Genomic DNA, 14,121 nt, shown 5'->3' with positions numbered 1-14,121 from the left:
AAATATGAGTAGTTATAAACTCTTAGAAGTCACTACAATCCGGGTAGAGGGAGGAAAATGACAGTCTTCAATCTACTAGCAGAAATTAATTTAGATATACGGCACTCAACTTTCAACTATCATCCAAGTAAGGAACAGTAAGGTATCTACATCTTTTTAATGTAAAATTTCTTTGTTATTATAAGAACATACAACTTATAAAAATTTAGAAAATATAGAAAGTTTTTAAAAAATTGCCCTAATTTCATTGTTAGCATTTGATGACTTTCCTTCCAGACTGCTACACCTGGCTATACATATAAATTTTAACATAGTATAATCCACTGTACTTTTCTCCTTTTAATAAAAGGCAAGGAGATTTAAATTCATTCCATCTGTCGTAGGGGTTTATATCAGGCCATAAGAACAGATTAAATCTCTTTACATTAGGATGAAGCTGTCTTCCACCTTGTGAGTCTAGTAATAGTTAAAGCACGAGTTACCTCAGCTGAAAGGAGTAAATGACAGATGCCAAATATTAACATCTATGCTTAAATTTTCATCCATGTGTGATAGGGAAAAATGAATAAAGGAACTAACCTGAATGCGAAATATTCAAACACCTTAAAAATGAATATACTTTAAGAAAGAATGCATTTGACAGGTCACAGGAATAGGTCAAATGTTTGCTGAAGAGCAGAGTGCTGGGTCAGCAGAAGAAAGAGTATTTTAAACATTTTTTGAACAACTGGTGTGAGGATCCTGAGAACCTGAGAGACGTGCCGCCACTACAATATCTGCAAACCACCTTTGTGCACGTGCTACCTCCCTCACCTGACAGTGGAATTTTCCCAGGCTCTGTGGGTTATTACAAGTCAAAAGCTGGTATATGGAAACCTCTCCTGTTCTAAGATATCACTCTGTTTGCATCATCAGAAATGTATGACTTTTCATCCTGACCAATTAAAGGAAATGTGCTGTATTTAATCCCTATCCTCTCACTCCATTTTAAACTATTTCAATAAACTTTAAAGCTTATGATCATCAAAGCCTTGTCATCCACTCGACAGTGACATTCACTATGTTGTGAAAATGAATCAAAGTTGTAAATAACCAGTAAAGACACCTTAAGGACACACCTAATGGGCCCCTACTGGTCCCAGAGGAAAGTCAAACTCTTACCTGCAGGTGGCGCTGGCACAACAGACGCCTTCAGTTCAACTTCATTTTCCGGCAAAGTTATTATTAGGTTATCACCAGCAGACACCATGAGTTCTTTCACTAAAAGTTAATTAGAAACAGTACATTTCATCATATACTTCAATGATGTTAAATTACTGCCCTATGATAGATTTGTTTTCAGTATCCGCAAAATAAAATAACACATATTTTTGTAATAGTTCTTCATGTGATTTTATCTAAGATACTTTTTTCCCTCTGGCTAGTAACTGAACTGTGCCCTATATTATGTTGCAGGGTAGATTTCATAAATTTAAAAATGTCAACGTGAGTAGGCACTGTGGAGAAAATAATGCTTCAGATCGACTGAGCAAGGTGTCGGTGACAAGAGTTGCATGAAAACAGGTAGTGTACTGCGGATTGGGTCTATTTTCTCTCTTGCTTCCAGCTTTGCCTGACCCCCTGGTATGTGCTATTTTTAGTCTTAAAAAGATGGAGTGTAATCATAAGTGTTTCTGTATCATTAATCACACGCCACTCAGTTCTGATGGTAACCCCATGAACTACTGCAATGGTCTTGCTCTTGGAACCTTTCCAAGAGAAAAGCCAGTCAACCTCAATATAAAAAGGCTATTTTAAATCAAGCAGCAGGCACATCCACTCTCATCAGAAGCACTTAGTCACTAAATCAGCATTCAGAACAATGCTTGTTTCCTTGCTCTATAACCAGGATTATGTTGATAGGTTCAATTGGCTTGACTCAACTGGACATTAGTCTCCCTTGTAAAATACAATTGAGATACGTCAAGATATCACATAGAGAAAAGCAAAGATTTTTTTAAAAACCTGAGTGCTCTCTAGAGGTGCTAGCTGCCTGGAGATGTTAGATGGAGATGTGGCTCATTTATATCTACATCTCTCAGTCTGTGCTCAGTCCCTCGAGTGCCTTCCTAGACCAGCTGCAGAGGCTTCGCTGCCCTCTCCGGCTCTTCTTCTCTGTCACTTTACCGACTCTTTTCAAGAAAAATCAGCAATTGTGGACCTAAAAGGGATATTGGTCCAAACCCATCATTTTACAGATAAAGAAACTGAGCCCCGGAGGGGCAATATAAGTTGCGTGAGGCTATGTGGATCATTAGCAATAGATCCACCAATATCTAACTAAGTTAAACTGTATTTATTTCAACAGCCACTTATCTACAAGATTAAACTCTGATAGGCTCTGTTCCAAGGACTTGAAGATTATCAATTCATTTCATCCTCTGACTACTCTATGCAATAGGTGCTACTAGAACTCAAGGATGCTAATTCCCAGGCCAGCTTCCTTTTCCATATACTGTACAGCTCCTCCACCATTATCCTTCTCTCTACTGAAGCTCAGGATCAAAGGAAGTAACCCAAGAAGAGAGGGTAATCCTCAAAGTACATTACCCACAGAAAGGCTCAGGAAACATGACAAAAGTCTCTAGGAACTTCTTTAGTATTAAATCTAACGGGAGCTTTTCAATCCTCCTGTAACACACGGCCCCTTCATCACTTCCTCCAGCGTGGAACCCTCTCCTCTCTCCTTCTCTCAGTCCACGCTCTCCTCTTTCTCGACCTCTCTGTCACGGCCACTCAGTCAGCTCTATAGGTTCCTCCTGCTCTCCCGGCTCCTAATACAATGACAGCTCCAAAGTTCCACCCCTCAGGCCTCTCCCCAACCCAGCCCGAGGCTCTCCCTGGAGGGTCTTCAACTATCACCTCTACACCGAGGCCACCTAGTCCTCTATCTTCAGCGCAACCACTCATCTAATTTTCAGTTCCATGTGTCCATAGATCTTAGAGTACTTTTACCTTCATCGTGACCTTCAACCACTGACCAAATTCTAATGATTCTGCCCTTCTAATATCGCTTGAATCTGGTTCCTTCCCTCCATCCCTGCAACCACTCACTACAGTTTTTTTAATGGATCCTCTTGCCTCAGGTCAAACCCATACTATTTTCTTGATAACAGTCTGATCATTTCACTTCCCTGCTTCAAATCGTTCAGGGATTCTCTCTACTCATCCAATAAAGCACAAATTCCTTACTTAGCACAGAACACAGGATCCTTCAAAATACTGCCCTGCTCACCACTCTAGACTCAGACCTTGCCATTTCCACTCCATTTACATGATCAGTGTCAGCCGTACTGAACCCCTTACAGTTCTTCCCAAAATGCCACTTGAGCTCTTGTCCCTCTGGTCCCTGGCACAGGCAGTGAATGAGAGGATGGGCGGGAAATGCTCAGCGTGGTGCCTGGCCCTGGGTAAGTGCTCAGTAAATGTCATTATCATTCTTGTTATTACACATGTCGCTCCCTCGACCTGAACAGCATGCTGACTCCATTTTTGCTGGCTCATCTATGCTAGCATTACCACCTCTGGAAAGGCTTCTGTGGCCCCTCTGAGCCGGTCAGCCGGGCTGCTCCTTTTCTGCTCCCATAGCAGCCTCTCAAATCACTTACGGTACTGTATCAAAGCATCTATTTGTCTGTCAGCCTCATCCTCTAGACTATAGAGTCCAGGAGGGAAAAGACAATATCTATTCATCTTTTTATTCCCAGCGCCTAGCATCATTTCTGGCGCAAGACAGATGCTCAAAAACGTGCCCGGAGGGAATGAGGAAACTTTCCAAGTTGTCACTACTACATTCTACCGCGTGTCTTCAGTACATTTCTTCCAGTTCTATGTTTTAAATTACCTGTCCTGGGGGCAGGAGGAGGAGCAGATACAGGTTGCTGAGATGGGGTGGACTCAGTGGGGAGGGTGCTAGTGCGGAGGGGTGAAATGCCATGCTCTGTGCTCCACGGGGTGACCGTGAGAACTGGGCTTTTCTCCATGGCGGCCGGGCTGGACTCCAGGCTGGTTGGAGAAGGGTTATGGGAAGGCATTAGGACCTAGGAGATCGATTACAAGGATAAGTTGTTATGGGGGAAAAACAAAGGTTGCACTCTTCAAGACCACACCATGTCATTGACTTTTTCAAAAATTAGAATCAGTAACATTTGAAATACCACGTCTAACATTGCAAACCACTGGAGCTCTAGACCATCTCTTTTAAATATTCTCTGCTACCTGCTAAAACTGTAAGGCAACTCTGGGTTGGAGAATTATTATAGGCAAACATACACATACAGAAAACATTCAAGATAAAAAGAGAGAAAATACTTAGAAGTAGCAATAATTGAAGACAATCAGATAATTCAACAATGAACAGGTTTCTACAGTAAATGATCTCTATTCATATCATCCATTGTATATAATTTATAATTTAAGATTATGGTTGTAGGGTTATCCAACTTAAAGTTTTAAATTAAATATTATGTGCCGGGGGAAAATCTCACAACATGATAATAAAATGCTCTTCTGAGCTTCAACTGCCAGTGGCTGTATGGAGCCAGGTAAGTAAGAAGATAGGAGACCCAAAGGGGCAGCTGAAGTGTAAGATCCACGGAAAGAAAAGCTGTAACTCAAATGTTAACTGGAGAGGGGGGCGCTGGTATTTACTGAAAACACAGCTACTCTTTTCTGCAGTTCACTTAGCCACATAAAAGAAGATAAAATGTGTTAATACTCAGGGATGGGGGAAAAGAACACCGTGAATCTTTGATACTTTTTTTTTTTTTGCGGTACGCGGGCCTCTCACTGTCGTGGCCTCTCCCGTTGCGGTGCACAGGCTCCGGACGCGCAGGCTCAGCGGCCATGGCTCACGGGCCCAGCCGCTCCGCGGCATGTGGACCGGGGCACGAACCCGCGTCCCCTACATCGGCAGGCAGACTCTCAACCACTGCGCCACCAGGGAAGCCCTGATACTTTATTTTTTAATTGAAAGTCTTAAGAATGTTTAAGACAAGTACAAGGACAGAAAAATATGAAAACTTTGAAACAAAAAATACATCAAAGCAGGAAAAAAGCTGATAATCTCACTGCTTAAAAGAATGTTTAGCAAGTGTTAATGGTTGAGATTATAATGTCTAGTCAATTCAATCCAGCTTTCTTCACTTATTCTAACCTAAGCACTGATATCTTAAATAATATTTTCCTTTAAAAAAAAAATCTTAATTGGTTTATGTCCCTTTACATTCTGATTTGCTCTCTTGTCTCTTGAAATACATTAAATTCTCCCATGACCTGTCCTTTGGTCACTTTACTGCCACTGCATTCGGCTTCTCCTGATCCACACACTACATCCTCACCTTGTCCTGGTATTTCCCAAATGAGCAGTCTCTGAGCTCCCAGCTACTTTCCCCGCAGTGCAGCCTCCTTCTCTATCTCCCTGACCTTCTGCTGTTAGCACTTGAAACTTCCCTCTGTTTTGGGTATGTCTGCTCTCCCAAAGGTTCCCATTCTTTTCACCTGTGTTTTTCATGGAACGTTCTGTACAGCTTATGTTCTCTCCTTAGTATCTTGCTCCTCCTATCCAACTGATTCTTATCACTGGTGAGTTTCAAGCAGCCTCAGAACCTGTTGGGTCTTGAAGAACTGTAGGGGGTCAGAATGCCACTCTAAAATATAGCACTTTGGCATGCTGATTATTCTGAATGAAAGGTACTTGAGCAACAGTCAGTGCAAGAAGGATACTCTGACCCTCCTTTGTCCCCCCTGAAAGCAGGAGACAAATCTCCCATGCAAAGGGTACCCTTCCTTTCAAGGATTATCTACAACTTAATGCAGCTCAAAGAAATTTAATTGTGACTATAGGGGAAAATATGTACTTTCGTGGGAAATAAAACACTGTACCAGGAGGAATAGAAGGTATCCTTATCACCATAGAGAGGAAATTTAGGGCTGAGAAAGCTGTAGAAACAAACCTCGTGTTAAAGCAACAGGCCCCAAATAGAGTCGTTTATGTTAAGCCCCCAAACCAAGACTTAATTACAGTTCCAGCTCTCCCAGAAATGGAATCTTAAAGCAGTCAATCAGGAATAATTTTGAGGTAATCTGCTTGATAAACCCCTACTACCCCTTAAAGGAAAGTAACCTTGTAATAACTAACCCACTTTTTTGCCTTATATTCCTTGTTTCAACTCCTGCCTAAAAAAGTTTTTCCTTTTGTACAGCTCCTCAGAGTTCTTTTATATCTGCTATACCGGATGCTGCCTGATTTGAATGCATTTTTGCTCAAACTCTTAAAAATGTTAATATGCTTCAGATACTTATCTTTAACAGATACTTATCTTTAACAGATACTTTGTCACCAATTTATTACCCCAAGCCTAATCCTCTTTGGCTTGTCAATTCTTCACAGACTGATTGTTCCTTTGTTTAAAAGATACAAAGCCTTCCTGCTTTGGTCACCTCTCATATTTTTATGGGGTCTCCAATACATACAACAGTCAATTTGTTTTTCTCCTGTTAATCTATCTTACGTCAATTTAATTATGACCCCAACCATAAAACTTAGAAGGAAAGGAGAAAAATTTTTTTCTGCTCCTACAAAACCTACCACGAGAGATTTGCAAAGCCTCTGGCTACACGCGCTGTGTATATGGGCTGGCTCCAGAAACTCCTATAAAACCTCATTCATCTGAGATACCGGTAGAGGCATCTCTAAGGAGAAGCACTAAATCATCATTAGGTGGCTGACTTGTGAAGGCAGAAGAAATATTTGCTCTTTTAAACAGTCTGGTCATGAATGCACAACAGAGGAAGAGGATGTTTTGTCTGGAAGGTTCTGAGAGTCGTCTTTTTAGACGATACCTTACTAGGTGCCCCCAAAAGGAAGCTTCGCGTGATGTGTGTCCTAATGAGGGCCGGGCTCTGAAAGTGAACTCAGCCCCTCCCACCCTCTCCTACACACACCAGCCACACCCACCTCTTTTCCAGAGCTGTTGCTGGATTGCTCCTGGAGCTGAAAAGTCTCTCCCTCCAGTTCCTTTCCGGAAGGTGGAGTAGTAACCAAGGGAAGCGAAAAGCTCCCCCCGGGGGAGGGTGTCGGGGCCGGGGTCCATGCCGACTCATTCAGCTTAGGGTGCTTTGGGTCCTCCTGCTGCTTCGCCGCTGAGGTTGCTGGGCTGTCTCCAGCAGAGGAGTTGAAACCTCCCTTGCCACCGGCCGGCAAGCCCCAATCCGTGTACTCGGCGCTCCCTCGGGGCTCCTGCTCGCTGATGGGCTGGAAGAGGCTCTGCTCCAGCTCCCGGTAGCCGTCTGAGTACTCAGACATCTCCTCCAGGCCCCGACCTTTGCCCAGGAAGGCCAAGTCCTTTCTGATATCCTCAGGTGAGTCCCCCCAGATTCCTGACGGGGAACCCCTGTTCAGCATCACCTCCCCGTGGTCCAGCAGCTGTGCGGGCCTCTGGGCAGGCCTGAGCACAAAGGTCAGGTAAGACCTGATGGAGCCCATCTTTCTGGGTTCGCAGTTCTCTTTGTGAGGGCAGCTCACCAGGTAGCAGCGGCCCTCAAACCACCAGGCCAGGTCACAGCTGTACAGGTCACAGCAGGCAGATGTGCAGTCTACCACGGGGGTGGTTTGAGGCACTGGCATGATTTTGCTAGTTTCCAAGTTAGGAGAAATGATGGCATTGGAATACGTCCTCCCCTCACTGCACTGCGTACAGGCGCAACCTACAAACACGCAGTCTCCGATAAGGAAGCGAGGCATATCACTCTGGCAAGCAAATAAACCACCAGCATCTCCTATAGAAAGTCCACTGCTTTAGAGCCCATCCATCAACAGCCCCATCCATACGTCTGTCCTCCCATCCTTTCACCCCCACCCATCCATCCATAGATTCTTCCACCTGTCCATCTAACCGTCCATCCTCTCTCTTTATATGATGTTACTCCACTTAGCGAAGAGAGGCATTCTTTTCTACGTGTGTATTGCTTTTACACTATATTTTGCTCCTCACCCAAAAACCAGCTATAAAGGTTTACTTTAGGAACAATGTCATGTTGTTAATTGAATTTTTAAACATCTCAGGTTATTCTGATGATAGATCAATTCTGACGACATATCAAAGGAGAGAAAAACTTGTCCTAAATATAGGTCTATAACAACTAGCTTTAAGCACATTCTAAACCATGAACTACAAATGTTGCCAGTTGGCAAATACAGCAGGCAGGAGAGTAGTGCTACCTAAGTGTGATCTGCAGACACAGTGGAGCAGGCCACAAACTGTGACCAGTCCATAAAGAATAAGGGCAACTGGGGCTTTTAGAAACCTCTGTAGCAATTTGTCATTCCCTGACATCCAAGGACAAAAATCACTTTTCTGCTTTTTGTTTATTTTTGTAAAACAAAGTATGCTGCCCACAGTCTAGTTCTACAAGGATAAAGTCATTACCCACTGCAGTCACTGACAGTGCACCCAGAAATGAATTCAGGATGAGAAACAGGATAAGGCGCTCTGTGCTTGGGACAAACAGGCCCCATAGATACTTAGATGCATATCTTAGGAAGAATTTTAATGAGCCCAGATTCTTGCATCTTCCCATACATAGAAAAGCACTAAAATCATCAGCTGAGATACCTGCTCCTTGTGACTAGCAGTAATCGTTTACTAAAATGTGTGCTTGACTGCACGCATTCTCTAGCCCCAAATCATATATATATGGGCTTCTCCTCCTATCTCTTCAGAACAGTTCCCTTAGAGCTACTGAGAGACTTTCCTGGGCTATAGTCTTCAGGAAGTCCCTGAATAAAACTGAAACCCACAACTTTTACACTGTGCATTTTTCTTTCAGTAGAAATTGTTTGTTGATTTTTTTTTACCAAAGAATCTGTCGGTGGTAGATTGGAAATAAAAACAAATTGGTCCCCCACCACATACAGTTTGATGAGCACTGTTCTGCTGCAGAACTCAGAACAGCAAAGGCTCTCTTTTCTAGTGAGGGCTCATCACTGATCATTCTCTTAATAACTGTTACATTTTTCATAATGACAGTCAGAGATTACTTCTAACTGGAGGCAAGAGAAATGGTTAAATACGGTATAAGAATCATCTTAATTTTTTTTTACCTGTATACATATCATTGTTGTTATACATTTTTGAGAATCATTCAGTGACTAACACTGACTCTACAGGAAAGTCTAATTGGTCCAATTCAGTAAGAATTAGATATAATAAATATACGTCTTTCCCAATGAATAAGCTAGCAACAAACCACTTTAATTCAATTGACATGACATTTTCTCAAACCAAATCTACTTTAAAAAAAAAATCACCTCAATAGTTTTAGCCTTTTATTTTCTAAAGAAAAGCTTAGTCTCAGATACGGAGAGGGGGAAAAAAAATAATTCTGCTGAACGTAACAAAATAGCATTTCTAATTAAGGTCAAGAGACGATGAAAATAGGCAGGTAATCTCCAACTCCCAGCTCTACTTTCAAAAATAGTGTCCTTAGTTGTAAAGATATCACTACATTCCTTTAAATGAAGGGGCCTTTAAATGAAGACTCAAACTAGAAATTTCTTTCAAACACAAATGGCAGGATGTATTTTATTTCCCTTGAACAACTGTTGGGTCCTCTCCTTTTGGGCGATATGATTCATAAGAACTATCATGTTTCATCTCTGGCTCTGGCCACCAGAAGCTTAAAAGCCAACTTATAAAACTGTGTCACAGAAACCATTATACAGGGAAAAGGCTGTGATCCTGGAATAAGCAAATTGTTACACGTGGGTGAGAAGCATGGCAGGAACCTTCAACACAAAGCTTAAAGCAGTTTTCCATCAGGTTGAAGGTGGAGATCGCCATTTATTGGGTTGGCCAAAAAGTTCGTTTGGTTTTTTTCCATAAGATGGCTGTAGTAGCACTTAGTTGTCTTTAACTTCATTGGAAACAATTTTGTTAGATTCAGTTGTGACAGCTGTCATATCAGCGTGCATTTTTAAAAATCTTATCAAAATTGGTGAATTTTTGTGTAGCCATTTTAATATTGAAGATGGAAGAAAAAAGCAACATTTTCGGCATATTATGCTTTATTATTTCAAGAAAGGTAAAAATGCAACTGAAACACAAAAAAAGATTTGTGCAGTGTATGGAGAAGGTGCTGTGACTGATCGAGCATGTCAAAAGTGGTTTGCTAAGTTTTGTGCTGGAGATTTCTCACTGGACAATGGTCCAGTAGACCAGCTGAAGTTGATAGCAATCAAATTAAGACATTAACTGAGAACAATCAATGTTATACCTCGCGGGACATAGCTGACATACTCAAAATATCCAAATCAAGCGTTGAAAATCATTTGTACCAGCGTGGTTATGTTCATTGCTTTGATGTTTGGGTTCCACAGAAGTTAAGTGAAAAAAACCTTCTTGACCGTATTTCTGCACATGATTCTCTACTGAAATGCAACGAAAACGTTCCATTTTTAAAACAAATTGTGACGGACGATGAGAAGTGGATACTGTACAATAATGTGGAACAGAAGAGATCACAGGGCAAGCGAAATGAACCACCGCCAACCCCACCAAAGGCCGGTCTTCATCCAAAGTAGGTGATGTGTATATGGTGGGATTGGAAGGGAGTCCTCTATTATGAGCTCCTTCCGGAAAACCAAACGATTCATTCCAACAAGTACTGCTCCCAATTAGACCAACTGAAAGCAGCACTCCATGAAAGAGTCTGGAATCAGTCAACAGAAAATGCATAATCTTCCATGAGGGTAACACAAGACCGCATGTTTCTTGGATGACCAGGCAAAAACTGTTACAGCTTACCTGGAAAGTTCTGATTCATCCACCATATTCACCAGACGTTGCAACTTCGGATTTCCATTTATTTCATTCTTTACAAAATTCTCCTAACAGAAGAAATTTCAACTCCCTGGAAGACTGTAAAAGGTACCTGGAACAGTTCTTTGCTCAAAAAAATAAAAAGTTTTGGGAAGATGGAATTATGAAGTTGCCTGAAAAATGGCAAAAGGTAGTGGAACAAAATGGTGAATACGTTGTTCAATAAAGTTCTTGGTGAAAATGAAAAATGTGTCTTTTATTTTTACTTAAAACCCAAAGGAACTTTTTGGCCAACCCAATACCTCTGGGACAGATCATCATTTTGTTCTGCAAAAAATCACCTGAATGGACTGTTTAGATATACATACCTTAAGCAGAGATCTGAACGCTAAAGAAAGAAGTTTGAAAAGGTGGGTTTCCCAACAACTAAACCATTCTCCCTTTGGGCCAAGTCGCCATAGTTACTTTAGAATCTATTAGACTCACTCAAGAACGTCCTTGAAGAGACCAGAAACACTCACATGTTTGTCCCCTCTACAAATTGCCAGCCCAATCCATGAACACAGTAGGCACTCCATGATTGTTGACAAATCAATAAAATCATCAGTTAGCATCTTGTCAGGGGTAAAGAGGATAGAGAGAAAAGACAGACAAACCCTAAATAACATTATTTGGGCTCAGTAACTCAGGAACTTTGAATTAATGAAAAACACCTCATAAGAAAAAGACAAAAAGCAGTGAAAAGATGGGTGTTTGAGAGAGAGAGCGAGAGAGAAAAGAGGGCTCAAACATTAACGACAGCATTTTCCAGAGTATAGAGTACACTAAGTATGGAATAAAGGAACATCTTGCCTTGCATACTAAGCAGTGGTGAGTTTAATAAGATGGACGGATGGAGTGGGGAGAGTAATCTGCAGGAAATGATAGGGCTTTCCCGATTGTAATAGTTCCTGAGGTGGCCCTTGTATGATCTAAAACTGTGCTTATAAAAATTTAGATGCTTCAGACTCCTGGGTCACACCACTAGAAGTTCTGATTCAGTAGGTCTGGATGGGGCCCAGGAAACCACATTTTAACAAGGGTCATTCTCAGGGAAGCCTCAGCATGGTTTTACCATACTTGGACAAACCCCGGATATAAAACCAGTTTCCCTGGCCACATCTCCATCCTCAATCTTTGGTAAGTTCAAAGGGGCTTGGCTGGCTTGGCTGGCCTAGTTGGGCCATGAATCATCAGAATTGATGCTCACCAATGATTTTATGCCATGGTGTGTCCACAATAAGCCAACAGACTATATGAAAATAAAGATTTTCGGTAAAAGAAAAGTCTGTCATTTGCTTTCCAAGAAAGACCTACTATGCAATTCTTTTAAATAAATACATGAAGTTTTCCTAGTATATATGAAATGTGATTTTCTTTTCCCCAAAATAGTCATGCTAAAAAATTTAAATGCCTGTTTCCAGAAACCACTTATGCATGAGGTCTGCCTTTTTATACGTGAAATAAGTCTACTGGAAAGCAAACACACAGCACCTTCACCTCCTCAGGTTGATCTGAGTTACTTAAGCCAAAGATAGGAAGTCCAAGTGTGATGTCTGGTGGTGTCTCCAGGGTAACGGCTTCCTACCTGTAAGGGTCACCAGCAGCAGCAATGAAGAGAGCGCACCTGTGGAGGGAGCCATTTTGCCTCACACGGTGGGTGGAAGCAGGCTTCAGAGATGGCCCTGAGAGGTCTTTGGTGCAGGCTTCCTTTGATGTTTCTTAGGAGCCGAGTCGGCCTCAAGAACTTCAAAGGAAAAACAGAAAAGAGACAGGAAGGAAGAAAAGAACAGGTAAATGCAGAAACATACAAAGCTGTTTCTATTATTTATTCATGGCAATGGGAAGCCTGTCTTGTTTACACCCCAGGGCCATAGTGGGGTTCAGGGCAGGACACGCCAAGATGTGCCACTTTGGCATGTGCATTATTTCAAGCTGCAACCAGTCAAGGTCTAAAGGATTCAGGAAGAATCTTTGACCTTCCCCCTAACTGCCCAAAAGGATTTAGATAGAAGACCTGTTCCAGGAAGGGACCTCTCACCATAAATAAATACAGTATAATGTGAACTAGGTGTGGTAGACAGGGAGGAACCTAGAAAAGTCTGTTTGTTAAAATTCCTCTCTGTGTTCTTCTGTCTCTGTATGATGCAGCAAACATGTGTTTACCAAACATGTGCTCTTTTTCATCTTCCTGTGAACTGCCTTCCTTCCCTTTGAAGTCCCAGACCCCTGCCCCCCTTCTCCTTGGTCCAGGATGACATAGATACCTCATTTTACCTGGAATCTCTCACATTATGTGGATTTCCTGTACATAAGCAATTAAATTTGGTTTTCTCTTGTTAATCTGCCTTATGTCATTTTAATTATTTGACCAGCCAAAAGGACCAAGAGGGGAAGGGGGAAATTTTCCCCACCCTGACAACCATATCTCAGGCAAACCATCCACTGAAGTTTGTTCAAATAGCAAGTACAGTTCCTAAGAAGGGGCAAAGGGTTTCTCATGCTTTCTTCCTTTATAAGCCAAACCTAGGGAATGAAATAGAGTCAATCATACTACTATATTTCATCAATTCTAACATGTAAATATTTTCATGCTTTACCATCTCTGAAATTGGGATGTCTTAAGTTGGCCAAACACTGGGCAGAAGATAATGCCATTGCTTGTACACACCCGTGGACTATGCAGAACTGGTGTCAGAGGCTTGAAGGAAGGCAATGTGAAGCACTCTTTTCAGAAATGCTGCATCCCCAATGCTCATGACGACACAGAGGCAAAACTGCAGAAAACACACAGACCTCACTAAATGCTTTGACGAGTGATTCAGCAGAAATGGACAAATATTGTCAGGAAATTTAAAAATACCTTAATGTATATTCACTTATATTTCCTTTTTATATATGCACAAGAAAGACTCAGGATAAAAATCTGCCGAAGCAACCCCCCAAAAATCTCTTCCGATGTGTAGAAATAGTTTACAGGATAAGAAAGTGATGTGCTATTGTATAACTGACAGGATTTCTTTCTTCCTTCATGGTATTTAAAATAATGATGGCTCTTCCAATCATTAGCATCTTAGATTCAATGAACTAGAGTAATATTAGCATTTTATTTTTGCCTGGCACTTTCTTCAATGTGATCTTCACAACAACCCAGGCAATATTATAATCTATGCTTTCGATAGGCCGAAGATGATGAAATTGATGCACAAAAAAGTTCACTGAT

General features: G+C 41.6%; 1 protein-coding gene across 1 annotated transcript in view; it reads right to left on the bottom strand.

Annotated features, from left to right (window-relative positions):
• KIAA0319 (KIAA0319 ortholog) overlaps window positions 1-14,121 on the bottom strand; it is a 79,681-nt gene that overhangs the window by 39,593 nt on the left and 25,967 nt on the right. The window contains exons 2-6 of the mRNA XM_024121990.3: window positions 13,499-13,675; window positions 12,487-12,645; window positions 6,998-7,746; window positions 3,884-4,079; window positions 1,162-1,260 (exon numbers count right to left, since the gene is read on the bottom strand). Coding sequence (XP_023977758.1) covers window positions 1,162-1,260; window positions 3,884-4,079; window positions 6,998-7,746; window positions 12,487-12,541 — 1,099 coding nt within the window. The 5' untranslated portion in view covers window positions 12,542-12,645; window positions 13,499-13,675. The remainder of the gene's footprint in view (window positions 1-1,161; window positions 1,261-3,883; window positions 4,080-6,997; window positions 7,747-12,486; window positions 12,646-13,498; window positions 13,676-14,121) is intronic.

The sequence above is a fragment of the Physeter macrocephalus genome, chromosome 18, assembly GCF_002837175.3.
Source record: "Physeter macrocephalus isolate SW-GA chromosome 18, ASM283717v5, whole genome shotgun sequence".
Taxonomy (NCBI): domain Eukaryota; kingdom Metazoa; phylum Chordata; class Mammalia; order Artiodactyla; family Physeteridae; genus Physeter; species Physeter macrocephalus.
Note: the sequence above shows the minus strand (reverse complement) of the source record. Positions and strands in the feature narration are given on the sequence as shown.